General features: G+C 39.2%; 3 protein-coding genes across 7 annotated transcripts in view; 2 read left to right on the plus strand and 1 right to left on the minus strand.

Annotated features, from left to right (window-relative positions):
* The window catches only part of TOM1L1 (target of myb1 like 1 membrane trafficking protein), a 57,528-nt gene extending 45,503 nt beyond the window's left edge, over positions 1–12,025 (plus strand). For 2 of the 3 annotated variants that reach the window (XM_013053677.2, XM_004747362.3), the window contains exons 12-16: positions 4,440–4,491; positions 6,391–6,493; positions 7,147–7,228; positions 10,710–10,774; positions 11,344–12,025. In XM_013053677.2, coding sequence (XP_012909131.1) covers positions 4,440–4,491; positions 6,391–6,493; positions 7,147–7,228; positions 10,710–10,773 — 301 coding nt within the window. In that variant the 3' untranslated portion in view covers position 10,774; positions 11,344–12,025. The remainder of the gene's footprint in view (positions 1–4,439; positions 4,492–6,390; positions 6,494–7,146; positions 7,229–10,709; positions 10,775–11,343) is intronic. The other variant, XM_004747363.3, reaches the window with a different exon arrangement.
* A 118-nt stretch (positions 12,026–12,143) lies between these two features.
* LOC101682452 (cytochrome c oxidase assembly protein COX11, mitochondrial) lies at positions 12,144–19,114 on the minus strand. Its single transcript, XM_004747364.3, has 4 exons — positions 18,752–19,114; positions 15,368–15,523; positions 13,612–13,737; positions 12,144–12,974 (listed from the first exon to the last, which is right to left on the minus strand). Exons 1-4 carry the CDS (start codon positions 19,112–19,114, stop codon positions 12,780–12,782), a joined length of 840 nt encoding a protein of 279 aa, XP_004747421.1. The 3' UTR covers positions 12,144–12,779.
* A 34-nt stretch (positions 19,115–19,148) lies between these two features.
* STXBP4 (syntaxin binding protein 4) overlaps positions 19,149–26,823 on the plus strand; it is a 165,576-nt gene continuing 157,901 nt past the window's right edge. For 2 of the 3 annotated variants that reach the window (XM_004747367.3, XM_013053675.2), the window contains exon 1: positions 19,149–19,277. The gene's annotated coding sequence lies outside the window, so the exon portion shown is untranslated. Of the gene's footprint in view, positions 19,278–24,134; positions 24,175–26,823 lie in introns of those variants that run through there. The other variant, XM_004747368.3, reaches the window with a different exon arrangement.

Raw genomic sequence — 26,823 nt, forward strand, 5'->3', positions numbered from 1 at the left:
ATTCTTTGACATATAGTTGTTCATAAAATATTCTTAGAATTGTTTATATTTCCTTGGTGTTGGTCATGATTTCTCCTTTTTCACTCATGATTTTTATTCATTTGGGTCCTCCTTTTTTTCTTTTTGATGAGTCTGGCTAGGAGTTTATCAATTGTATTAATTCTTTCAAAGAACCAGCTCCTAGTTTTATTGATCTGTTCTACTGTTCTTTTGGTTTCTATTTCATTGATTTCTGCTCTGATTTTTGTTATGTCTAGTCTCCTGCTGGGTTTAGGCTTTTCTTGCTGATCTTTCTCCAGCAACTTTAGGTGAAAGGTTAGGTTGTGTATTTGAGAACTTTCTTATTTCTCAAGAAAGGCTTGTATTGCTATGTATTTCCCTCTTGGGACTGCCTTTGATGCATCCCAAAGGTTTTTTTTTTTCTTTTTTTAAGATTTTATTTATTTATTTGACAGAGAGAGATCACAAGTAGGCAGAGAGGCAGGCAGAGAGAGAGGAAGGGAAGCAGGCCCCCTGCTGAGCAGAGAGCCCGATGTGGGACTCGATCCCAAGACCCTGAGATCATGACCCGAGCCAAAGGCAGTGGCTTAACCCACTGAGCCACCCAGGCGCCCCAATGCATCCCAAAGGTTTTAAACAATTGTGTTTTAATTTTCATTTGTCTTCATGAATTTTTTTAATTCTTTAATTTCCTGGTTGACCCATTCATTCTTTAGTAGGATGTTCTTTAGCCTGCATGTATTTGAGTTCTTTCCAAATTTCTTCATGTGATTGAGTTCCAGTTTCAAAGCATTGTGGTCCAAAAATATGCAGGGAATGATCCCAGTCTTTTGGTACTAGTTGAGACCTGACTTGTGACCCTAGTATGTTATCTATTCTGAAGAATATTCCATGTCCACTCAAGAAGAATGTGTATCCTGTTGTTTTAGGATGGAATGCTTTAAATATATATGTGAAGTCCATCTGGTGCAGTGTGTCATTTAAAGCTCTTGTTTCAAGACAAAACCAGAGAGGGAGACAAACCATAAGACACTGTTAATCATAGGAAACAAACTGAGGGTTGCTGGAGGGGAGGGGGTTAGAGGTAAAGGGTAAATGGGTGATGGACATTGAGAAGCATATGTGGTGTAATGAGCTCTGGGTATAAGACTGATGAAACACAGACCTTTGCCCTGAAACAAATAATACATTATATGTTAATTTAAAAATAAGTTAAAAATAATAATAATAATAATAAAGTTCTTGCTTCTTGTTGTTCTGCTGTTTAGATGATCTGTCCATTGCAGCTATTGGGGTGTTAAAGTCCCCTACTATTATTTTATTATGTGTTTCTTTAGTTTTGTCATTAATTGGTTTATAGAATGGGCTGCTCCCATGTTAAGGGCATAAGTATTTAAAATTGCTAGATCTTCTGGTTGAATAGACTCTTTAAGTATGATATAGTTTCCTTCGTCATCTCTTATTATAGTCTTTGGTTTAAAGTCTAATTTGTCTGATATAAGGATTGCCACCCCAGTTTTCTTTTGATGTCCATTAGCATGATAAATTATTTTCCACCCCCTCAGTTTCAATCTGAAGGTGTCTTTGGGTCTAAAATGAGTCTCTTGTAGACAGCATATAAATGGGTTTTGTTTTTGTTTTTGTTTTGTTTTGATTGGGGCACTTAGCCCATTTACACTGAGTAACTATTGAAAGATACACATTTAGTGCCATTGTATTACCTGTAAAGTCACTGTTTCTTTATATTGTCTCTGGTCTGTGTTACTTTTGGGTGCTTTCTTTGCTTAAAGAATCCTCTTTTATATTTCTTTAGATTTTTTAAAAAGATTTTTTAAAAAGATTTTATTTATTTATTTGACAGAGATCACAAGCAGGCAGAGAGGCAGGCAGAGAGAGAGGAGGAAGCAGGCTCCCTGCTGAGCAGAAAGCCCGATGCGGGGCTCGATCCCAGGACCCTGAGATCATGACCTGAGCCGAAGGCAGCGGCTTAACCCACTGAGCCACCCAAGCGCCACCTTTAAAAAAGATTTTATTCATTTATTTGAGAGATAGCATGAGCAGGGAGAAGGGACAGTAGAAGAGAGAAGCAGACTCCCCATTAAGCAGGGTGCCCAACGTGGGACTTGAGCCCAGGACCCCAGGATCCCAGTGCTAGCCAAAGGCAGATGCTTAACCAACTGAGCCACCCAGGTGCCCTACTCTTTAATATTTCTTGCGGGTCTGTTTAGTAATAAAAAATTCTTTCAATTTCTGTTTTTTTTTGGAAGCTCTTTATCTCTCCTTCTATTCTGAATGATAGCCTTGCTGAATAAAGTATTCATGGCTACATATCTTCTTCATTTAGCACCTTGATTCTGAGACCATACACTGTCCCACCTAAGATTCTGCCCTGCTTTGCCACCTGAGTGCCTTTCAAGGCTGGGATGTCCCTCACCAGAGCAGACTTCTAAAAGTCCTGATTTTGCGCTCTGCTGCTCTATCACTTTTGGGTAGTCAGCTTACAGAGCTCTCCCCCACCCATGGTTTATCTTCCAATATATCACCTCAGATTCACTTCTCCACACCTCCTACCTTGAAGAAAGTGGTCTCCTTTCTATTTGTAGAGTTGCAGCTATTATTTTCTTAGATTGTTGGTTGAGTTCACAGGTGTTCAGAATGATTTGATAGCTATCTAACTGCATTTCTGGGACCCAACAAAACTAAGGTGTCCTACTCCTCTGCCATCTTGGATTTCTCTGCTGCCTGTTTCCTCTGTCATCCCCGTTTTTCTAGGGAGCTCATTCTATAAATTTAAAAAACTTCAGTTATTATATTTTTGATTCTAAGGTTACTATTTGGCTCTTCTTTGTATCTTATTTTTCTTTGAAACAACTTTCTATATTCCCATCTCTTTTGCATGATGAGTGTTCACAGTTGCTTGTTGAAGCACTTGTATAATAGCTGCTTTAAAATCTGAGATCATTTTAACATCTGTGTCCTCTTGATACCGACTTCTGTTGATTGCCTTTTCTTTTGCCTGTTGAAATTTTTCCAGTTTTTCACATGCCTAGTAATTTTGGATTGTATCCTAGGCATTTTTAATGTTAGGATACACTTCCTCTTATTTATATCCTGTCAAGGATGGGGCTGTTTTGATTTTAGAAGGCAAACAACCTCCTTGGGTTCATGCTTCAGCTTTAGCCTACTGCCTTTGTGCTGGATTTGGTAATATGGAGGTAGCTGGTTCCAAAGTAGTTATGTTTTCAAAGCTTTGTTGTGCTATTCTGATCTGTCTCATGTGTGCCACTCTGAGGTCTGGATGGCTATGTGTTTAGTTCTCAGAATCTTTGGCATCCTGATTGGGATCAAATCCACAGAGGCACAGATCAAGGAGTGAGCACAGGATGTCATAAACAACTTTTAAAGATTTTTCTGAATTCCTCCCTTTGTTATTTCTCTGGTGTTTTGCTTTTCTAGGATTTGCCTTTTTGTTCCTCCAGTCAGAAAGCTGGAGATTCAGTTGCCCTGTTATATGTGATGCATTTCCTTGACTGTGTATGTGTCTGGGACCAAGTGGTGGGACAGAAAAGAAAAAAACCAGCAAGACAGTGTTTGTGCTGTCCTTGGGACCACAGTTACACTTGTTAGAGAAGAAGGGTCCCCTCTGATGAATAAACCTCTGCAGGTCCCTCTTGCTTCTACTGTCACTTCAGCCACTTTGGGATTGCCTCAGGTTTAGAGGATGAGAGAACAGAAAGAAAAAAAAGGGGAAAAGGAATTTCCACACTATCTCTGAGCATTAGGATTTCTGTCTCCTGCTCCTTGAGTGAAAACAAAAGAGCTTCTCCTGGAACTGGCTGTTCTCACTGCCCACTCGGGTTTTAGGCTGTATTGCATTCAGGTTTGGGTATACAAGGTGGGGTGGGGAGTTAAATTCACAATGATTTGGTGATACTCAAAATCTAGTCTTCTTTCCCAGTTATCCTATAAACTATTTACTTATCAGCCCTCAAATATTTGTCCCATGCATCCTTTCCAGGTTTTTTAGTTGCCCTCAGTGGGAAAGACAAACTGAAGTGTGTGTGTGTGTGTGCATCTTACATTAAACTAGGGCCCTTCCTGCCTCATTCCTAACCTCTACTCTGGATTGCTTCTCATCCTTCAGGAAATGACAGGGTCATAGCTTCTCTGATGGAAAAACTGACGGCTTATTCTCACTAGTATGTATACTTCAGGATCTCAGGGCTACCACCGCCATGAGATAGTGCTTTGTCTTTATTCTCTTCGGTATTTGGGCATCAAAAGCTGATGGGCACTGAAACCAGATGACCGTTGTTATATAAAATTAATATTTCATTGCAGTCTGAAGGTTTATTTTAGCTTTTGTTCATAGGAAGTCATCTTTTTGCATTTGTGCTCTCACTATAGGGTAATCAAGCTGTCTTGTCATACTCTCCTAGGTTTACCCAAAGGACCAGCCAAAACATCACCTCAAGTCCTACATATGAAAGTGTAAGTACTGAAACCCTTCCCAGGCAGCACCCCAGGCAGCAGATTATCATGGCTGAGAAGAAATTCCTGGTCATTAAATCTCATGTTCTTTTCAGTGTTGTGTTATATGTTCTATAACCTGTTAATACAGTCCTTGTTAGGATCTCTCTTTATCTTATTTTTAGCCTTTCGAAATAGGCGGGCTGAATCTTACTTCTATTAGAAAAATGGTTACAGATCAAAATTCCTTTAGTGTTTATAGTAGCTGTCTCCTCTTCTTTCCTTCCATCCTATTTGGTGGGTTTCATACAGGCTCTCATTCTTCCCAGTGTGCTGATATAGCTCTTCTCATGGTCTCCAGTCACCTCCATTATTACTAATCTACTACTGTAATTTTCGATGCTCATCTTACCTGATTTATTGGCAGCAGGTGACAGAATCACTCGCTTCTTCCTTTTTTGCACACGTGCCTTTCAGACACCACTCACTTTTGTCCTCTTAATTCCACTTCTCTATCTCCTTTGCTGGCCTCCACTCCTCTACTGGCCTTCCAGGGTTGCAGACCCCAGGGCTTAGGCTACAGACTTCTCTTTTCACATTTGTTCTTCCAGTCTTTTAGTCTTGTATCTTAAAATACCATTCAGACTCTGACAATTTACAACTGGTACCCCCAGCCCAAACCCCTTCCCTAAACTCAGAACTCACAAATCCGCCTTCTGAGTTATCTCTTTTTGTGTTCTTCCCAGTCCTGGCTCTCCACATGCTCTTCCTTCAGGCTTCCCCACCTTAGTCAAGGACCCCTCCACTCTTTCAGTTGCTTAAGTCAAAACCTTGGAAAACAGTGCATGACCTCTACCTTTTCACCTTTTCCCTTCACAGCAGACCTATTTTCTAGGCACTTCTCACTGCCTCCACTTCTGCATGCCAGTCCAGGCCATCAGATGGATATTGCAGTGGCAGGTTACTCTGCCTTAGCCTTCACCTCCCTCTCCACCCCCATCCCCATCATACAATCTATTCTCAAACCAGAGCAGTCTTAGGAGAAGGGGGAAAAAAAGTCATGTATTACTTAACTGCTCTACAGCCCCCTATGATTTTTCCTCTTCTGTTTTACTGTGTAAAAACCTGAAATGCTGATCTCTCCTCTCCCATTACCTCTCTAACCTCACCTCTCTTCCTTGGCTCACTCTGCTCCAGCCACACTGGTCTCCTCTGCCTCAGAGATGACCTTGTGTCCCTTTAGGTACTCCCAGCACCCACCTCAGTCAGGGCTCCGACAGTGAGGCATTCCCTGACCACTACTATCACAGCAGTAGCCCACCCCATCTACTCCAGGCTTTATTCTCCCTGTTACGCTGGGTTGGTTGGTTTGTTTGTTTTTAAGAGTATTTGTTATTGGACATCTATTTAGATTTGTTGATTGTCTGCTTCAAGGGTACAGGGTCTTGGCCTATTTATAGTGCCTGGCATCTAGTAGGTGCCCAGGACATATTTGTGAAATGAATGAGGACTTTACAAGAAGAAAGATATTTCTAAGACTTTATCGGTTCTGATTTGATGTCATCACCTTATGCCCTTCTGTAGGGTTAAGATTTATTTTCCTGTTTGAGGGTGAGATTTTTTAGTCAATGGGAAACAACAGAAGCTAAACTGAGCCACATGTTTTTTTTTAAAGCAACATGTTAATTTTACATTTTGTATGGGAAATGAGGTACAGTGGGCATGGAACCAGAGAGAAAAGTAGTAAGTGTTCTAAATGGTTATTACCTAAAAAAGTAATAGTTCGTAATTTTTAATTCTTGTCCAATTGAGAGTATATGGTTCTTGGAATCGTGCCACTTAGAAGCCTGGGAATCTAACAAACAAAAGAAAAGCTTAATGTAGAATGTTTATTTAAACATTGTGCTATGCTTTCTTCAGTTTCCAGAATATTCAAATTCAGTACTACAGCCAGTTAGTCTGCAGAACATTCCAGCAACACTATCAAGCGAGAGATTGCCTTCCTTGCCCAGCAATCATCCAGGTATTTGAGACCAATTATTTGCATTGAAAAAGAAAACTGGTGAGAATATAGAAGTCTGTCAGAGATTTACTTCTGATTGGAAATAGGTATAGAGAGAGGAAAAATGAAGACTTCATATGCCTTTTTTTTTTTTTAAGATTTTATTTATTTATTTGACAGAGAGAGATCACAAGTAGGCAGAGAGGCAGGCAGAGAGAGAGGAGGAAGCAGGCTCCCCGCTGAGCAGAGAGCCCAATGTTGGACTCGATCCCAGGACCCTGGGATCATGACCTGAGCCGAAGGCAGCGGCTTAACCCACTGAGCCACCCAGGCGCCCATTCATATGCCCTTTTAAGCTCCATGAAGCTTCATACCATTATGACCGACATTAGATTATAAAAATGCTTGTGTTGTGCTGAATGTTGTATTTGGAATGCCGAGGTAAATGGATCTTTAGCTGAAGTTTGGAAGACCTTTTGTTATATAGAGATTTGTTGCATGTGGGAATAGCATCAGAATACCAGTTGCATTTATTTCTGGTTGTCAGGGTTTCTTAGGGCCTAATGTTTGAAGTCTGAATCATAAAGAGAATATTAGTTGTGCTAGTGTTCTTGAAAAATACAATGTGTGTTTACTGGTTGGGTGTTTTTTTTGTTTTTGTTTTTTGCCTAAAGCATTGACAAAGAATGATCTCCAGCCACCCAATTACTACGAGGTAATGGAGTTTGATCCCTTAGCTCCTGCTGTCACTACAGAGTAAGTCATTTACAAAATGATTAATTTATTTTTCATCTCGGTTCCTTTTGGTAACAGAGCTAACAGAGCTTGGTTTTATATTTAATTTTGTTTAGGTCTTGGCAGAAATTGATGACCTTATTAAAAATGACTTAAGAGGTTTTATGGAGGCTGTTGCTCTTAATGGTCTTATTGTGCTCGGCCTTGTGACTAAAAAATAAAAATGCTGGGGCTGCACATTAAGAAATAACCGGAACCATCGTGTACATTAATGGGTTCCTTATAGATGCCTTGGGAGAAAGGTTCTCTCCAGCTTGAGAAAGGCACTATATTCGCTAATTGGTGACATAAGTAATACCACATTGATGGATTATTTTAACTGTTCTTTACTAATCAGAAAAAAAATTGTTTTTAGTTTTCACTCTGTCAACTTAAAACGGATTAATAAAGCATTAGTTAGTGTAAACGTGTCTTCTTAACTTGAAGGTCTTAGAGCATTATTTTATGATATCATGTTGGTCAAGTGTATATATTTATGCAACAGTAAGTAGGCTCATTAGAGCTTTAATACTTTGACGATTACCCCCAGAATTCTTAAAAAGGATCAAAGCACATTTATGGAAACCATTGTTAGGAAACTGACAGCCTTTAGGCAGTATCTTTCTTACAGCTGTGTTCTGTTTGACCTATGTGGAATTTAAACCGTGCATTTAAAAATTAATTGCCAAAAATTAAAAACTGGGATATTGTAAAAAAAAAAATCTATCAATTTATCTATCTATATCTATATGTATGTATGTATCTGGTCTTGTGGATTCTTTTGGTACTGTGGCAAAGCAAGGCCTGCATTTTTAAATGCTAGCACTACGTTAGGACTGAGTAGTAGCTGCCTCATTAAGGCAAGGTATGTGCTGCAGTTGATCAGGCCCCGGCTGGCCCGCTTCGTCCATTTATTTGATCAGCCTGGCATGTGTTAAACATTTGAGGGTATGACCTCTGGTTTTAAACCAATAATGCAGTGATCCATTTTGGAATAATTTATGAATTTTAACAGACTTAGAAGTTCATTACTTTTTTTTTTAAGATTTTTTTTATTTACCAGAGAGAAATCATAAGTAGGCAGAGAGTCAGGCAGAGAGAGAAGGGAAAGCAGGCTCCCCGCTGAGCAGAGAGCCTGATGCGGGGCTCGATCCCAGGACCCTGAGATCATGACCTGAGCCAAAGGCAGAGGCTTAACCCACTGAGCCACCCAGGTGCCCCTAGAAGTTCATTAAATATTTTTTTTCATAATGTAGGATTGCAAAATTTCCCTAAGTCATTCTGGTTGATAAAGTATCACTGAATATATCTGTCACTTAAGGAATCAGAATCACATAGCATCCAAAGAGGAAGTGGAGTTTATTATATTCCAGTTAATTAGGAAATTTTAAGTAGATATGGCAGTGCAACAGATATTAAATTTGAGAGTGAGAAGAAAAGCTGAAGAAGTGGAGCTTTGGAATCCTCTACCATTGTGATGTTCTTACTTTCTGAGGGGTAGGGTGTTTCATTCCATTAAAATTCACCTTAGGAAATTCTCCCTAAGGAAAACCACAAAGCCTTGTAGAAAAAGTTGTGGAATTTTCACATCACTAGTTGTCCATGAACCCTATGTTAAGAATTTCTGTTCTGATAGGAGGAGTACAATATTTATGTTGTATACATACAAGTACACGTGATTCATCTGGCAAATGCTTGAACACTATATGCCAAGGACAATGACTGATGCCTAATTTATAATGTTGAGTGAGAGGCGTCCTCCCCATCCTCATGGAGGAGGGAGCGTGGAAGAAGAAATCAGGGAACCTGGGTGGCTCAGTCAGTTAAGTGTCTTGACGCTTGATCTCAGGGTCCTTAATTCAAGCCCTGTTTCCATGGAACATACTCAAGAAAAAAAAAAAAAAAAAGGGAAAGCAAACGGGCAAACATATTTACAGATCGTGTTAATGGTATGAAAGAACATGGTGACTTGAAAGATTGTAACAGGTAGAACTAATTTAAATGAGGGGTAGAGAAAGCCTGAGGAAGTGACAATAAGGTTGAGACCTTCAAGTATCAGTCAGGTGACAAGTTTGGGAATCAGTTTTGTAGGCCCTGGGAACAACAGGTACAAAGACTGTGAGTAGACAGAGTTTGGGTACATTCAACGCCAAGAGCAAAGAGAGCAATAGGGACCTTATTATTAGCAGATGTGGAAGAGCAATTTGGAAACCAGGAGGGAGTATACAGCTGTGATGAACCATCAAAGAGGATATGATGACTGAAAACTAGTTAATGAATTAAGTAGAAGGAAATCCTTGATGTAAGCTGTTTTGCTAGATTGGTGGGGAGAGAAGCCAGATTTTAGTGTGTTAACAGAAGGGAGGAAGTAGGGATGGTTAGTGTAGAGGACACTATAAACTTCCATATGAAGGGATTGTGGCCAACAGGTTGGTAGCTAGAGGTTACTGGGATGATCACTCCAAGTAGACATGGGATTGAGGACTCCCTTATTTTAGAAAATAGGAGATGATGGAGCATCTGTGAATGCTGACCAGTAGGATCTAATAGACAGGGAGACCAGAAGTTCAAAAAGGGGGAAGACTGAGTGAGTAACATGTTTGAGAAGCCAGGTGTAGCCAGAAAGATGGTATAGGTGAAGAAGATGAAGATTTGGTGATAGGGAGATGAGCAAGTTTCCATACCACGGCATTTAATTTACTTTTAAGTGAGGTTTCTGACCAAGAGTGGTAAGAGGAGGGGGACCAGAGATGTGAGGAGTGAAAGAAGTTGAAATAGCTTTGTGGAAATACATTAAAATTTCTGGACCCTCTTGGGTCCTCGTAACATTGATGAACACGGCTTCGCAGTACTATGATTTTTTTATAAGATTTTCTTTCCCCAGCTATGTTTTACTATACTGTATCAATGTTGTATTTGTAGGTTTAGATGTTTTCTTAGGTATAGGCCTATGTAAGACAGATAAAAAGAACTGAACGATGCCATGAAAAATTACTATAAATGAGGTATAGAGATGACACTTATAAGTTGAAGGGGGCTCAGGAGTTTCGACTGTAATAACATAGGTTAAGAAGATAGAATGTTAGTATTTTTAAATGCTTTGAAACCTGGAAAAACTGAATTTTTTGTTTTTTGGGTTTTTTTTTGTTTTTTGGTTTTTTTTTTTTTTTTTTGGTAAAGCAGAGAGCAAACTGTCCAAATTTGAGCCACATTTTTCACTGAGTCACAACTAAAATGAATTGGTTATACGAGATACATATTTGTAAGATGCATGGGAATTACATTAGGCTCTAAGAAAGCTATAATGTAATGTAAGCTTCAAGGGCAGAGATCTGTTTTTATTCACTGATACAGCCTGAATACCTAAAATGGCAGATTTTTAGTTAAGGTGTTGGTAGTTAAAAGCCAAAATAGTACTTTGAAATATAATAACCCTTTTGCCATGATGGTTTGTTTTTTTCAGAGCTGTTTATGAAGAAATTGATGTTCATCAGCAGAAAGGAGCTCAAAGTCAAAGTGACTGCTGAGGTAGACTTCAATTTATACAACATACATTCCCCATTCTATAGAATTCCAGTGTAATTGTCCCTTTTCTTCAGTATTTACATTTTATAAAGGCCATCTGAGTCTGACACTTTGAGTGAAATCTTAGTACAAAAGTTTCTCCTAATCACTCAAATTATAATGAAATACAATTTTTGTGAGCTTGTTACTAAAAATAATGAATCTTTGGAATGTAGAAGTTGGTTTATGGTACAGAAATATTAATGCTAACAAAAATAATGATCAATAGAAACTTCTTAAGCACTGAAATAGACCTTTATTTTTTACATAGTATCTACTAACTGGTGAAACCCACTCATTACTCATCCAGATAGGCCTGGATTCTTCCTATTTGTTATATCAGTCATCCTATTTTATTTACTAATGAATGCATGGCCATCAGTAACCCATTAACCTTATTTATTCCCTTCACACCTATCCCCATTGAAGTAGTACATGCCCACCTTTCTGCATTAGATTGTAACTCTCTTGTTATGTAGGAATGGGGAAAGAAAAGGAAAGGTTGAAGGGCGGCTATATTCTTTCTATTCTAGGGGAAGGCGGATGACCAGCTCACTAACTACATTAAAGGTGCCAATTCTCTAAAAGGTAGACCCTGTGAAACTTTGAGGCCCAGAAGACAAGACCTACCAGTACATCAGAAGCTTAGTGGAACATTTCTCCTCTGCAGTAATGAAGCTTCACAGAAGAGTAAGAATTCCACAGGAATATTTATGCTTCCAGACCACAGTTTAAACTTTATCTCAAAAGAACTTGGTTGTAACATATATTCACTTAAAACTTCAATAGAAGAAAAATCCATTGTACTGAGGCCAACTAGTTTAATGACAGCAGCTTCGGTTTCACAGGGCTTCCTACTTTTAGAAAAGAAATCCTCACACAGCTGTGATAAGAGTAGATGAAGATTATTTTATTACAAAATAATTATGAAGACTATTGAGTGCCTTCATTTAACTAAGTTGAATGTAAAAGTCAATTTGTACTTTTTATAAATAATACTTGTTTAGAATTATAACTTGTAAAAGCCTTCATGATTGTAGTTTACATTTCAGATACCTTGAAAAGGTCACTGGACTCTTTATTGAAGTTGCCTTTAAATACAATTCTTTGTAATACTGGATGATCTCTATTTGGAACAAACACTACTAGAAAATATTTAGAATAAATTGTGCATTCATTTATGTCATAAATTACAATGACAGATTCCTATTAAAACAATACGTCTTTTTTTTTTTTAAACAGAGTTTATTCATAGAACTTCTGATATGAGTCTTCACAATTCCACACTTATAACATTCAGGGACTTGAACTATCAAAGGAAATGCTATGATCCTAGTTAATATATTTGTGCATTTTATTTCATTTCATGATGCCAAAATTTCAGAATATAAAATAGCCCTAGGGCCTAAAGGACAAACAGTCAAATCTGAAGTCAGTATGTTACCTCTAGGCAAGCTGTTAGGGCTCAGTGATTCTTCTTCCATCGTGAGCTTTTAAAGTAGTGACTATTCACAATAAAAGAAAAAAGTAGTAACCCGACTATTTTAGAAATAATAAAAATGGGCAGAAGACCTGGAGCCTAAAATAGATAACCCTAGGAATAACAAAAATATTCACTGCTACAAGTATGAAGGGCTAATAATCTGTAAGGGGAGCAAATAGAATTAATCTGAACCATCAAGTCCATGCCTACATATTTAAGAAACAGGAGTTTCTCTTATTATTACTTATCAATATTACTTTTAGTATTACTTGTATTACTCTATGGCTTTGAATAGTCATACATTCAAATAGGCATGTGGATTCCTTATGATAGAAACCGTTCAATTTTAAGTAGAGTAAATTAGTTGAGAAAAAAAAAATACAGCATTAAATAATATTTAAAATAGCTTCACATTACTGTAGGATATTTCTCCCCTGAGAAGAGTAGATACATGATTTTTCAAAAATCACAAATCTGAAGCAGGACTTAGGTGCTGACTTCAATTATAGCCTGAACTGGCAACTGCTGTCCCTCCTTTGCTTCAAAAAAAGTGTAGGAAAGAGTGATGAGATCAACATTCACCATTCTTGGATCTTCAGCAAATTCAGGATCAATGTAGAAAAACACTGGCATATCAACTTCTTCTTGTGGATTAAGCCTTTGTTCCTCAAAACAGAAGCACTAGAAGTTATAGAAAGATATTTCTTTAATTTCTTTTAGAATAGAAATATTAATAATGGTCCATTTTTTGGCTTTAGTGAGCAATATTATAAGAAAAATAAATATTATCTAAGTTCTGAGACGAAATGACAGTATTTTTGATTTTTGCTTTAAATTGAGACTCAATAGGCTCCCCCCTGCTCAGCAGGGAGTCTACTTCTCCCTCTGCCCCTCCCCTCGACTTTTGAGCATGCACACACGCGCTCTCACTCATAAATAAAATCTTAAAAATTTCAAAAAAAAAAAAAAAAAGAGACTCAACAAAATTGGTGTTGGGGGTGCCAATGGAGAGTGGGAGAAGAATCTGGAGCAGACTCCCAGCTGAGCACTGAGCCCACTGCCAGGCTTGATCCCATGACCCTGAGATCATAACCTGAACCAAAATCAAGACTCCAACACTTAACTGACTGAGCCACCCAGGCACCCTGTTCCTCTTCTAATTTTAAAGAAATTAAAATTTGTTTCATCTCAACCTCTGCATACCTGTTTAAGCAATGGGAAAAAAGTTTAACGTTTAGAAGAAATGAATTTTCAGAAATTAGTTTCTACTAAACACTGCAGTAAGTTTAATACTAAAGTTTGCATATATAAGCTGTACCTGTATTTTATTGAAATACTGTCCAGCTTCAAATGGTACAACATTGTATGTAGAAATTCCAACTACTGGTTTGTCTGTAGGATTCTTAGCTTTATAAAACGCCAGTGCAGTCTCTCCTGGCACTACCTGTTTTAAGGAAATACACATTATCAATATTTCAAATCTCACAGCTCCTCCTTTCCCTTATATTGAATTAGTCATATTATTTTTCCTATCCATCATACCACAATACTTTATCTAAACTAATATTGAGGATCAGCAAAATAAATTGTGAATACTACCCATGAATATCTTTCTTTTTTTTAATATCTGGTTTTCAATTTTTACTTGCATATGTCAGTGGAACCAGTTTCCTATTCATTATTAATTGTGCTTTGTCCTTTTGTATATCTCAGGTCTTCAAGTAATAATCTGCAAATTAAATTACTTAAAATGTTCAAGGACAGTCAAGCCTATCACAGCCCAAACCTGATTTCTTTTCTTTCTTTTTTCTAAAGATTTTATTTATTTATTTGACAGACAGAGATCACAAGCAGGCAGAGAGGCAGGCAGAGAGAGAGAGAGAGAAGCAGGCTCTCTGCTGAGCAGAGAGCCTGATGCGGGGCTCGATCCCAGGACCCTGAGATCATGACCTGAGCCAAAGGCAGAGGCTTAACCCACTGAGCCACCCAGGTGCCCCTCTTTTTTTTTTTTTTTTTTAAAGATTTTATTTATTTATTTGACAGAGAGAGATCACAAGTAGGCAGAGAGAGGAGGAAGCAGGCTCCCTGCTGAGCAGAGAGCCTGATATGGGGCTCGATCCCAGGTACCTGGGGTCATGACCTGAGCAAAGGCAGAGGCTTTTTAACCCACTGAGCCACCCAGGCACCCCCAAACCTGATTTCTTAACACTGATACCAAATACACTAAGTTACCAACTATAGCAAATTAAGCTTATAACCAGAATAAAACTGACTGAATAGAACTTTTATTTAACCAAAAAGCATGAATACTCTTTTTGAGAGAACACATTTTTAAAACTTGCAAGGCTTTTAAAAAATGGATTTCCAAAAGATTCTGTCATTTATACCAATTCAGCCACTAATATCTTAAACACTACTATGTGATTAGAATATTAAAGATCATAACCTATAAAACCTTCAATCATTGAAGAGATTCAGTAATGTTTACTAACCTGGGGAGACAGCAATATTTATAAAGGTTTTCCAGTAAGGGTCATAATGAAGCATTTCTGACTATTCCTCAGTTCATGAAATAATTTCAGTTAAATCCTCTAGGATTCCAGTTAGTCAAGATTTTAGGAAACTTTTAAGGTATAGCTTTTCTGAAGTAGAACACGACTAATATGATTACTTCAAAGTTTCTCAATTTTTTTTGATACAGGCATATTTTTTATATAAATCAGTAAACTACTTTTCATAGTAATCAATGATTTTCAACCTTTCCCCCTTATCTATACCTGAGGGAAAGTTAACCACATAGCAAAGAGAGTGAATTCTTAATATGACTCTAATAAGAACAAATGACATTTTCCATCATTCCAAACTGACTTTTACTACAGTATCATACAGTATACTGTTACATTGTATAGGGCACTGTCAAAAGTAGTCTGTGAGAATAAAACAATTGCATTAATGGAGTCTTAGTATTTTGAGATTAAGTTTACATAAGTGTTCCCTAAATTGTTAAACAGTTTAAATAACGATAAATTTTAAAATGAAAAAAATAATCTTAATAACTACTTATAGTCACTTACATATATTTCTGTTTGCTGCGGTCTAAAATTCCACTGGAGACTTGCATGCACATCTGCATTAAAGGTGACTTTAATAATTCGATCCTTAACAGGCACCATGTTTTCAATCTGGTCTGATGCATGACCTGCTACTGCTGATCCTCCAAGACCAGTAGTCTAGGTATTAAAGATATTAAGAATATTACAGGGTAATATGTCAAATAATACTTTCAGGTGATGGTTTATTGGATAAAAACAAATTTTAAAAACAATTTAGTAATCTAGTAGAAGCCCAGTTTATATACTGTCACTGGCCACTACCTGTTAATGTGTCAATGGCTTGACCACCTTTGGGGTGTCAAGGGCCTCTATTTGTTAGTCACTTTATTTTTTCAGTAATCACTTGGTTATTGGACATAGTAAAAAAATGAGTCATTTGAGAGAAAGCAGACTCCCCACCAATAATATATAGCTCAGAATTTTAGCTTAACTTTCCAGTAAACATACTTCTACGTATTGCTAGTGCTTCATATACACTACTAATCATTAACAGAAGTAAAAAACTACCCACGGCCCTATCATTTCAATGAAACTAATTCTATTACCCATAGTCCTATCATTCTTTTCCATATCATGATTTTAATAGCATAGATTAGTTTGTAGTTTCACTTTTGTATTCTGCTTTTCTCAAGCATCATAAGTATTTTTCCATGTTGGTAAATGTTTTTGTAATTTTTTTCTGTACTTTGTATAGTATAGCTTTAATAAATATCATTGGTTAATCAGAAAAACTGATCCCTTTGGCAACTGAATAAATCACAAGACAACAGAATAATCTGTGTCTGACATTTCTTGCCTATCTTCATTGCCATTAATTATCTCCTTATCATCAGAGATGTTTAAAAAGAAAAATCCTTACTTCCAGGGTCATCATTCTTCTGATGCTTGAGGTTGCCAGAATTCTGGTCTCCGGATAATTAATCTGTTACTATACTAGGAAAAAAATACCAAATTTGAGGCTAGGGGAAGACTCCCAGCAAAATATAGTATTACTATCTTCCATGTATTACACAAGTCAACTAACTGCACTCAACTGCCCTACAACATTATTGCATTACATTATAAACCTGAAAGCTGATAGGGTAAGCCTTTATCCTGTTTTATAAGTAAATTCTTCTGCCCAAGAGAGCTATAGTGCTTAAGTTTGTTTTTTTTTAATTTTTTATTTTTTATAAACATATATATAGTGCTTAAGTTTTAAGACGTAACTCCTGAAGAATTTGAGTCACTTGAATAAAGATTCCTTAATGTATTCTGACAGTCTTTGCATATAGATTCTTCAAATTTGCAAATTTGGTAATTAGATAACTTAAGAACAGAAAAGGGCAATGAAAAATATGTCCTGGGCTCTAGTCTACTTCTGCTACTAACTAGCTCCAAGAACTGAATAAATCTTACTTTGGGGGGCTATATCTTCCATATTCATTAAATGTGTGGTCACTGTATTAAACTTTATATAACTCCTTATTTTTGGCTCTAAAGTTCTGGGACTCCAAAAGTAAAAAAAAAAAAAGGCTCTTTAGGAAATGTCACCGTGTAAAGTCCAACTTGATTTAAGTTTAGGATTACAAATTACAATTTTTACTATCCTGCTCTGCATCTGCACACACATGCACAAAATACTGTCATTCACTTAAGTGTGAAACCCGGGGTTTCTCAACTTTGGCACTAAGGGCATTTCAGGTTGGATAATTCTTTGGGTTTTTCTGGGTTTTTTTGGTGGGGGAGGCGGGGGAAGTGTCTGTTCTGTGCAGTATTGAACATTCAGCAGCATCCATAGCCTCTACGCACTAGGACATCAGTAGGACCTTCCCTGCTCACCTCCCAAGTTATGACAACCAAAAATGTCTTCAGATGTTACTAAATATTCCCTGAAAATAAAACTGACCCCTTTCTCCCCTCATGGTTTGTGGAGATTTATACTTGCTATTTTGGATTCAGTTTTACGATTTAACTAACTGCCAGTTTGGGGATCCATGCTAGGTCCAGAGTGCCCTCTGATTAAAACTAATTCACATTCTATACTCATCCTCCCAAATTAAGCTACTGCATACCCCATAAATACTAATATTAGGAGACTGAAAAGTCCTTTAGACTTCTGCTGTTTTTAGTCATTATGGAAAATAGCACGTTCATGTCCAAAAGGAGAAGAGAAGTAAGCGAGGCATTAACAATACAGGCAGTTAAGCAGTGATTCCCAAATTCTGCCACACACTGGGAAACCTGAGGAATCATTAGAGAGTTACAAATGCCGGACTCCTTCTGGGAGACATTCTGATTTAACCGGTTAGGGACGTGACCTGGGTGTCAGGATTTTTAAAAGCTCTCCGGATGAACCCCCCCCCCAACAAAGTTGGGAGAACCACTATCAAACACTTAGTGAATGACATGAATGTAGCTCTCACTTTTGTTTCTTAAACAGAAATTCCTGGCCCCTTCCCAGACCTAATCAGAATCTCTGGGGTGAGGGAGCCCCAAAACACATTTATTAAAGCAGCTCCACTAGTGAACCTATGCCTAGCCAAAACAGCAAACTATTAATTAATCCCTTAATTCTTAAGAATATATGTGAAATACGTAGTAAAGTTTGCCTTTGTTTATGGTTCTCAAATACTAGTCTGCATCAAACACAGCTAGGCGACTTATTTAAAGCACAGATTGCCGGGCCCCTCTCGCAGAGTTTCTGATGCAGTAGCTCTGGAGCTTGACTTGGTAATGTGCACTCAAGCCCCCAGGTGATGATGGGACGCTGGTTCTCTGGGGGACCACACCTGACGAACTGAATTAGGGTTTCTGATCTAAAAGGGGGCCCTGGGTAAGGAGATTACACTTCTGTATCAACACTGGAGGGAAGCCCCAAACGCCCAACTCGTGCCTTTGTAGGGATTAAAAGTACTTCCAGCTTAAGCCCGACTGACAAGCATACTCCCACTTCCAGGGTTAACCATCGCACAGAAACCATATATGGTGCACGGAAGGAAGGTACTCCAGTAACTCACATTTTATAAAAGAACACGTGTGTGAGCAGCCAAAGGGTAAGGCCGATTGGTGGAGAGCCAAGTATAAGGCTGCGGACGTCTTCAGTAGCTGCGGACGCAGCTCGGAGATAGGGAATTCCACTCCAGTGGGGTCGGGGTAAGCACGACCGCTACAGGGGCTTGGGTTCTACTTGTAGCTTTACCACGAACCACTTCCGGTAAGCCCGGGAAAGTACTTTTTAAAGCCTGTTTCCCCTCTGGTGGCCAACTTCAGGCCCTTCCACACGACACGGAGGAGCGCTCGCTGCCTAGGGACCTCCGCACCCCCCGCCTCTGACAGCACCCAGGAGGCAGCACCGCCCCCTACCTGGCAATAGAGCCGATAAAGGGGCACGGCGGCGTACGACGCCCCCACCATGCCCACGGCGGCGGCGGCCACGTACGTGAGGACCGTCTTGTTCCGACGCCGCCAGTCCTCCTCCTGCGCGCGTGTGAAAGGGTTCGTGCTCTTCGGCCGCCGTGGCGGCTGCAGGGCCAGGTCTGGGCCCGGGTTCGGGCGCCTCCATGTCCCAAGCCGCCTCAGCCCCCTCTCAGCACTTCCTGTCCCACTCCTTCCCGGCCTGAGAAACGGTTCTGCGCTCTCGGCAACCTTGGTCGGGGACCCAGGGTGACTCCAGCGCCAGCCACAGAAGGTAACGCGCCTCCATGCCCCACGCCAGAGTCCTCCCATAGCGCCCAGAGAGAGCTCCTGGCATCGGAGACGAGAAGCCAGATCTCGCGATGCCTGGCCAGTCTCGCGACAATTGGGAGGAGCTTGCGCTGCTCGGGCTACAGGACTCCTCAGGTGGTGGCGCTGGCAGTCGGGCTACGGAGGCCGGGTTACCGGATTACGGGTAAGTTCGCGTTTTGCTCCATGACTGTTCCTCCCACTTTGCTTCCCTCCAGTGCTTTTCAAAGTTACTTTTAGGAAAACGCCATGCGCTCCGCGAGGTGCAAACACATCATCCTTTGAGCTTGTGTCCCAGGTCGTCTTAAACTCACTGCACCATCTTTTGTTTCGACCTAGCGGCCCTCAGCCTCCTACCGCTAGCGGCTTACTGCCCTGGACTTGAGCTCAGGGATCACCTCCTCCAGGAAGCCTGCCTGTGTTCACCACAGCGCACAACTACACTCGCACATCTGCATTATCTCAGCCGCTGGGAATCGGCTGCCTCGTCGCTGATGCCCCTTAACCATTTGTTCAGTTAAAATAACCAGTTCTGGAGCAGAGAGACGTTGTCAAACGAGTTTGTCCAGAGGACAATGACCAAGGCATGAAGATGCTTTAAGGAAGGATTGAAAGAAATGGGGATATTCATCTTGGGAAAGAACCCTTTGGGGGGATGTAATACCTTTCTCCGCTTGACGCACAGGACAAACAAAGTAGGACCCCAGGGGAGCAGACGGCACAGCCTCTTTTGCTGTAATGGAAGGAAACATCCTTCTAGAAACTATCAAAGAGTGGAGAAAAGCCCACATTCTGAGGTTCAGCTCTGGGGTCATGCCCGCGTCCCACTATCACCTTGTGTCCTTAGGCCAGTTATTTCACCTCTGTAAGAAGTGGCGACCTTATTAGTAAAATGGAAATAGTATGAGAATATGCATATAAAGTGATTTTTCACTCTCCTTGAGATATAGTAAAAATTTAGTAAATGTTAGACTCTATTTCTAATGAGTGGTGCAGGTATAATTATCCCCTTTTTTTTTACAGATGAGGAGATGCAAAGCCTGAAGCATACATAAATAACATTAATTTAATTAAAAAAAAAAAACACAGTTTATTTATTGCACTTTTCTATGGCCCAGACCTTGCTCAAGCTGCTGGGACTACAGCACAGAGAAAGGCAAACACAGCCACTTCTCTTCTGAAGTGTACTTCCTCCTAGGGGACGCTGGAGATAATCAAGTAACGGATATATAAATGAGGGAATTTCAGATAACAATCAGTACAGTGAGACAATAGAAGAGGATAGTGTGATTGAGAATAATAATGAGAAGAGGTAGTGAAGTCTTTCTGAAAATGTGACCTTTGAGCCTAGTCCTGAATCATGATAAGGAGCCTACTTGCACAATGACAGTTCCAAGCTGTGCAGAGGCCCAGAGGCAAGTAAGAGCTAGTAGCACTGCAGAACAAATGAGGCCTCTGTGTTCCTAGCATAGTGAGCTGGGAAGAAAGTAGTAGGAAATAAGGTCAAAAAGGTATTATTAGGGGCCAGATAATACAGAGTCTTTTATAAGCCATGTCCAAGGGTTTGAATTACTACAGAGTTTAGGTTGAAGCATACAAGTGATATGATCTGATTCACATTTTTTTAAGATTTTTATTTATTTATTTGACAAACAGAGATCACAAGCAGGCAGAGAGGCAGGCAGAGAGAGAAGGAGCAGAAGCAGGCTTCCTGCTCAGCAAAGAGCCCGTTGTGGGGCTCGATCCCAGGACACTGGGATCATGAATTGAGCCGAAGGCAGAGGCTTTAACCCACTGGACCACCTAGGTGCCCCTGATTCACACTTTTTAAAAAAGACCTTGATTATGCTGTGGAGAATCCATTAAAGGGAGGGGGTAAAAATGGAAATAGAGCAGTTAGGAGGCAGTTAAGGTGAGTAATGGTGGTCACCTTGAGTGAGTATGAGTAACTGATTAACTTGTAGTCACAGGGCCAGAAAATTGCAAAGCCACTAAGATCCAGGTATTTTCTGACTCATTCCTGCTGTGGCACAAACACCAAGATGCTATGATTCTGCAGATTTATTTGTATTGTTTTATGTTTGAAAATCTTTTCATCTATACTTACCTTAGTTCTTATACCAGATTGTCAGCTTTTTCAGGACAAGACCTATCATATATTGAGTTTCTTAACAGCATAGACTCAGACCTGATGCAAACATTAATGTCACTAAAACCAACAATACATTCCCTTAACCATTTTTTTCCTCCAGGCACACCTTCCATGTAGCATCAGGTAGTGGTATAAATGTATCAGTAATAGTGTCTGTGTCTTGGCATCCTTTATTTTGTTTTGTAATTACAAATGAAACTATTCGTTTCCAAGGTAATCTTGATAGCAGTAAAATGGTATTAGCTATAATTCTCTTGAGTCTGAGTATGCTTGCGAAATTGCATAAATCATTATGATAACTAATGCTAAGTAATGAGTTCTACCGTGAATGGAATAGGAGCACCTCAGGGCAAGGTTAGTACAGCCCTGTTCTGCAGGTAGAGATGTTGATTACAAACTTAAAATATGAGAGGCTGGACTGACATTTCAGACTTGGCACCTTTAATTTATATCATTCTTTAGCAGTAAGTAACTAAACATTGTGAACCCTTCCTAATTAGCTATGATCATGTCCAGTTTTACATAATAGGTAAAATTGGTTGTTATACAAACCATTTGGGGGGCTGGAGGTGAGCAAAATGGGTGAAGGTGGGAAAAATGGGGGGGAAAGAGAAACCATTTGATAGTCACACTTTTCTTCTTTTTTTTAAAATATATTTTTAAAGATTTTATTTATTTATGTGAGAGAGAGTGAGCAAGAAAGCACAAGATGGGGAGGGTAGAGGGAGAAGCAGTTTCCCTGCTAAGCTGAAGCCCCATGCAGGACTCCATCCTGAGACTCCAGAATCATGACCTGAGCGGAAGGTAGATTCTTACTGGCTGAGCCACTCAAGCCCCCTGATAGTCACACATTCTCTTATCTGATTATTGGTTCTCAGGCTTTATGAAAACTTAAAGATTATAAAGATGTATCATGTTAAAAATGTGGTTTGTATTTACATTTTTTAGTATTTGTAATGCGTATTATAAACTAAGGAAATTTCTAGTTAAATCTTAATGTGTTAGTCACATAGCTGCATTTCTTAGCTATTTGCCTAATAAAACTAGATCCACTTGGCAATGTGAACCACCTAGCAGTTATTCCAAAAGTACTAACAACTCTTATTTGGCTTCTATATAATAATGTCCTTATACCTATAAGAGGAAGAATTATGCCTCTCAATAAGTAGTAAGAACAAGTGAGTTATAGTTTGTTTGAGAATAAGCTGGATCATCACAGTTTTTAGCGATTGCAGTGACATCATGAAGTTGTCTCAGTAAGTCTTGATGTCCTAGTTTCTTATTTCCTGGCAGCTTCCTTTAAGCCACATGTTTGAGGAGCTACTCTATTTAAAAGATCTTGGAAAAGTTTATATATTTGATAGATCAGGTGAAATGAGAGCAGAAATCATCCATCCATAGAAGGCATTTTAAAAAAATATTTATTAAGATGAGGGCCAGCTTTGTGGATAGGTGACCTGTGCAGTCACATAAGAGCCTCCTTTTAAAAGGGGCCTTTGGCCCAAATAGCAGGAATGACATTTTAAAATTTTTTATTTTTTTTATAAAATATTTTATTTATTTATTTGACAGAGATCACAAGTAGGCAGAGAGGCAGTCAGAGACAGAGATGGTGTGTGTGGGCGGGGAGTAGCCTCCCCGCTGAGCAGAGAGCCCAATGCGGGGCTCAATCCCAGGACCCTGAAACAAAGGCAGAGGCTTTAACCCACTGAGCCACCCAGGCATCCCCAGAATGAGATTTTAACATAATTCAGGATAAAGCCATGTCAGCCTTCCTGAGATGAGCAGAGTTAAACGCAGAAGCGGAAAACTAGGGAAAATACAAAAGCAGAGAGCTGAATCTCAGGAAGTGAAAGGTAAGAGATAAGGCAAAAGGCAAACTCAGGTGTCCTGAGAATAGTCAGGGTATATGAAATAACATCAAACAAAATCCAGGCTCCTTACCATGGCGCATAAGAGCCTAGGTCAGTTAGACCCTGCCTGCTTCCTGAATTTTATCTACTATTTCTCTCTCCCCACATTCACCATGTTCCAGCCACACTTCTTTTTGTGTGTAAACACCCAAAACCTATTTTGCTTCCTTGAGACCTTTTCTCTTCCTTGGACACTTTGTTCCTCAGTTTTTCTCCTGGCTGACCTATCATTTGGATCTCAGCTGGGACACCACTACCCAATCCTAAATCAGCCCTTCTCTGTCTAGTCACATTTGTGTATCTGAAATCCAGCTTGTTTTGTTGTTTCCTTTTTTAGTATTTTTTCTCTCAACACTAGAATGTAGATGCCATAAGAGCAGGGACCTTTTCTGGTACATCATATTATCACGAGCACTCAGCATAGTGCACATGGTTGTACTGAGTAAAATGTTTGGGGGACGACTGCACCAGTGAAAGCAAGCAGAAGGTTGTTTGCTAGTGTAGGGAAACTTCTGAGAGCAGTGAGCTCTTGCTCTGATGAAGAGCCCCTGAGTTTAGGACTCCTCCTTTCAAGCAGTTTTCCAGTGTTTCCCACAGGGCTGTGGGTGTGTTACAGGCTGTTGCTGTGTGTCCACCCCCAGGGCAAATGAGCAGCATTCCTGAACTGCTTAGTTTTTTGTTTTGTTTTGTTTTGTTTTTTGCTTAGACTCTTGGAAGAAAAAAAGTTCATTAGCAGAATATTGTCTTTGGGTACAAAATAAAGGAGATAGTAAAATAAGCCTTTGATCTTTTATATCTTGATTTTCTAAAACTTTCATGTAATTTTTAAAAATGATTTTATTTATTTTTTTGACACACAGAGAGAGATCACAGCAGGCAGAGAGAGAGGGGGAAGCAGGCTCCCCGCTGAGCAGAGAGCCTGATGCGGGGCTCAATCCCAGGACTCCGAGACCATGACCCAAGCTGAAGGCAGAGGCCCAACCCACTGAGCCACCCAGGTGCCCCACTTTCATGAAATTTTTCAAAGATCAATTAAGTCTAGCCCAGGAAAGGAAGCTGTTCCTGACCATATAGCCCTGGAATTATTTACATACTAACGCTATCTCAAAGAATCTCTGCTGTGATAAGGTTGCCATAGTTTCTAAACACTTTGTTTTGTCTCTTCAAGTATAATGCTGAATCTATAGGTCTAACTTTATAAGAACTATTCAATTGTTTTAATAGTAATGACAGTTAATCTATATATACAAGCATTTCCAACTTATCTGTCCCAGAATCCAAACAGAATATTTATTAGATAACCAGCACCATCATTCTCTCCTCTTCTCTTGAAATTACCTTAATGTAAAATTTTACTATCCAACTCCTTTTTTTTTTTCCTTCCCTCCAGTTCCTTCCAAATGACCTGACTGCCAGCTGCCCTATCCCATTCACGGATAAGACTGGTCTTAGAGGTGCATGCACATTTTAAAAAGAAAGTCCTCCCCTGAAAAATTATTGAGGTGCTTGTAGTTTAGTAAGCCAGGAATCAGATTTTTGATTCATAGAACCAAAGAAGAACCTTTAAAGATCACTTTATGAATGATCTTGTCATTCTACATAAAGCAAAACTGGGGAGCGGAGTCGTTTAGTGAGTTCCTTGGTTAGTGGACGGCAGAAATAGAACTAAAATCTGGATATCTTAACTTCTAAACTACAGCTCTTCCTAATGCAGTGCCCTTGTGTATATATAACCAACTACTAGCAAAGAGAATTCTAGAAATGGTTAATGAGGGAGGAAATTAACATTACACACTGTTGGTACTGCGAGTTCTTTTCTATAAGACTTACTTCTTTCTAAACTATAGCAGGGAAAAAGTGTCTTTTATTTATCTTTACTGCTTGCCAGTTTGCTTACAAAGGAATAATTATGAGAAATTATTTAAAGGACATAGCCAGTTTTCTCTGGTACATACCAGATCTATGGTATTTTCTCTTTCAACTTGCAAAATTTGCTGATACTTTAGCAAATGGAGATAAAAGAAGAAAATGACGTAAAAAGAAAATGACATTAAAGGAGACAGAACCAGAAAGAACTAATTTCTTCCTTCCTCCCTCCCTTCCTTCCTTCCATCCATCCTCCAAGAGAGGGGGGATAGAGACCATGGGGGAGGGGCAGAGGAAGAGAGAGAATCTTCAGCAGGCTCCATGCCCCAGGTGGTGGTGGTGGTGGTGGTGCTGGTGCTGGTGATGATGATGATGATGATGAAGGGACTGCTTGGGTTTAGTAGTAAGTCCACATTTCTGTCCTTCTTTGTTGCCACACCTTGTGTTTCTTCCCTTTACTTCTGGTTCATTTTCACTTTAGAAAAACAACTAAATGGCATTAGAGTTCCTTAACTACGCAGCTTGTTAGATACCTTGATGTAAATAATAGATGTTTTAAAGGCATTAAATAAACAACAAAAAGATTAAAATACCTAGACGAGAAAAGTATAAATATAAATGGTTCTTAAAACATAAAAACAAATGTTCAGCCCCATCAGACTTAAGACCTTAAGATCCCGCTTTTATCATTAACAAATTCTTTTTTTTTTTTTAAGATTTTTATTTATTTATTTGAGAGACAGTGAGAGAGAGCATGAGAGGCGAGAAGGTCAGAGGGAGAAGCAGACTCCCCATGGAGCTGGGAGCCTGATGCGGGACTCGATCCCAGGACTCAGGGACCGTGACCTGAGCCGAAGGCGGTTGCTTAACCAACTGAGCCACCCAGGCGCCCCAGCTTTTATCATTAAGATTGTCAAAAAAAAAAATCCAATAATTATGTAATAAACCATGTGGCTGAGAATTGGGAGTATCAGGCACTATTATTGGAGGGATGGTAAATTAGGGCATTTGATGATTGGGGGCAGTTTGGCAATGTCAGTCAAAATATCAAGTGTGCGTAAATGCTGATAATCTGTTTTTGTGAATTTGTCACACAGATCAATTTGTACACATTCAATATGATCTATATATAGGGTTTCATTACAGCATGTTTATAATAGCAAAAAATGAGAAACAATTTAAGTATCTATCAATAAGGGAATAAATAAATATGGTCCATCCATTAAATGGAATGCATGCCACTATGAAAAATAAGAATTGGGGGAGTTGCCTGGGCTTGGTCAGTTAAGTGTTCAACTCTTGATTTGAGATCAGGTCAAGATCTCAGGGTTGTGAGATAAAGCCCTACATCTGGGCATGGAGCCTGCTTAAGATTCTCCCTCTTAAGAAAGAAAAATAAAAAAGAATTAGGATGCTATGCAAAAATACGGAAATAATTCCAGGTTGTACATTAATTAAAAAAAAAATACCAGAGGACCTGTTTATATCATGTATATGACCCATACCCTCGGGGTTGTACAGTGCTCAGCATGAACAGCTAGATGCTTTGTTCTGGCTCTAACCTACTTTCTTAGTCGAAACAAAAGCAAAGGAGTCAATATGTATTCATATTTGTTTATGCATAAAGGACTTAAAGTATTCACAAGAAACACAAACAGTGAGTACTTAAGTGTGTGGAAATGGTGTGGAGATAGTTAAGATGGATATATACATCCATTACATATACCTCATTGGAATGTATTAGCTATTTTTAAAAGACTAAAAAGATATACTGTTTCACT

Source organism: Mustela putorius, unplaced genomic scaffold, assembly GCF_011764305.1.
Source record: "Mustela putorius furo isolate JIRA1106 unplaced genomic scaffold, ASM1176430v1.1 tig00003962_pilon_pilon_pilon, whole genome shotgun sequence".
NCBI classification, from domain to species: domain Eukaryota; kingdom Metazoa; phylum Chordata; class Mammalia; order Carnivora; family Mustelidae; genus Mustela; species Mustela putorius.

Excerpts from the sequence above, each read along its gene's own strand:
- LOC101682452 (XM_004747364.3), bottom strand. The coding sequence starts at position 19,114 with ATGGGAGGACTCTGGCGTGGGGCATGGAGGCGCGTTACCTTCTGTGGC. Across the intron at positions 15,524-18,751 it reads TTTATCGGCTCTATTGCCAG|ACTACTGGTCTTGGAGGATC; the intron begins GTAGGGGGCGGT and ends TTTAATACCTAG. Across the intron at positions 13,738-15,367 it reads CGCAGCAAACAGAAATATAT|GTAGTGCCAGGAGAGACTGC; the intron begins GTAAGTGACTAT and ends TCCTTAAAACAG.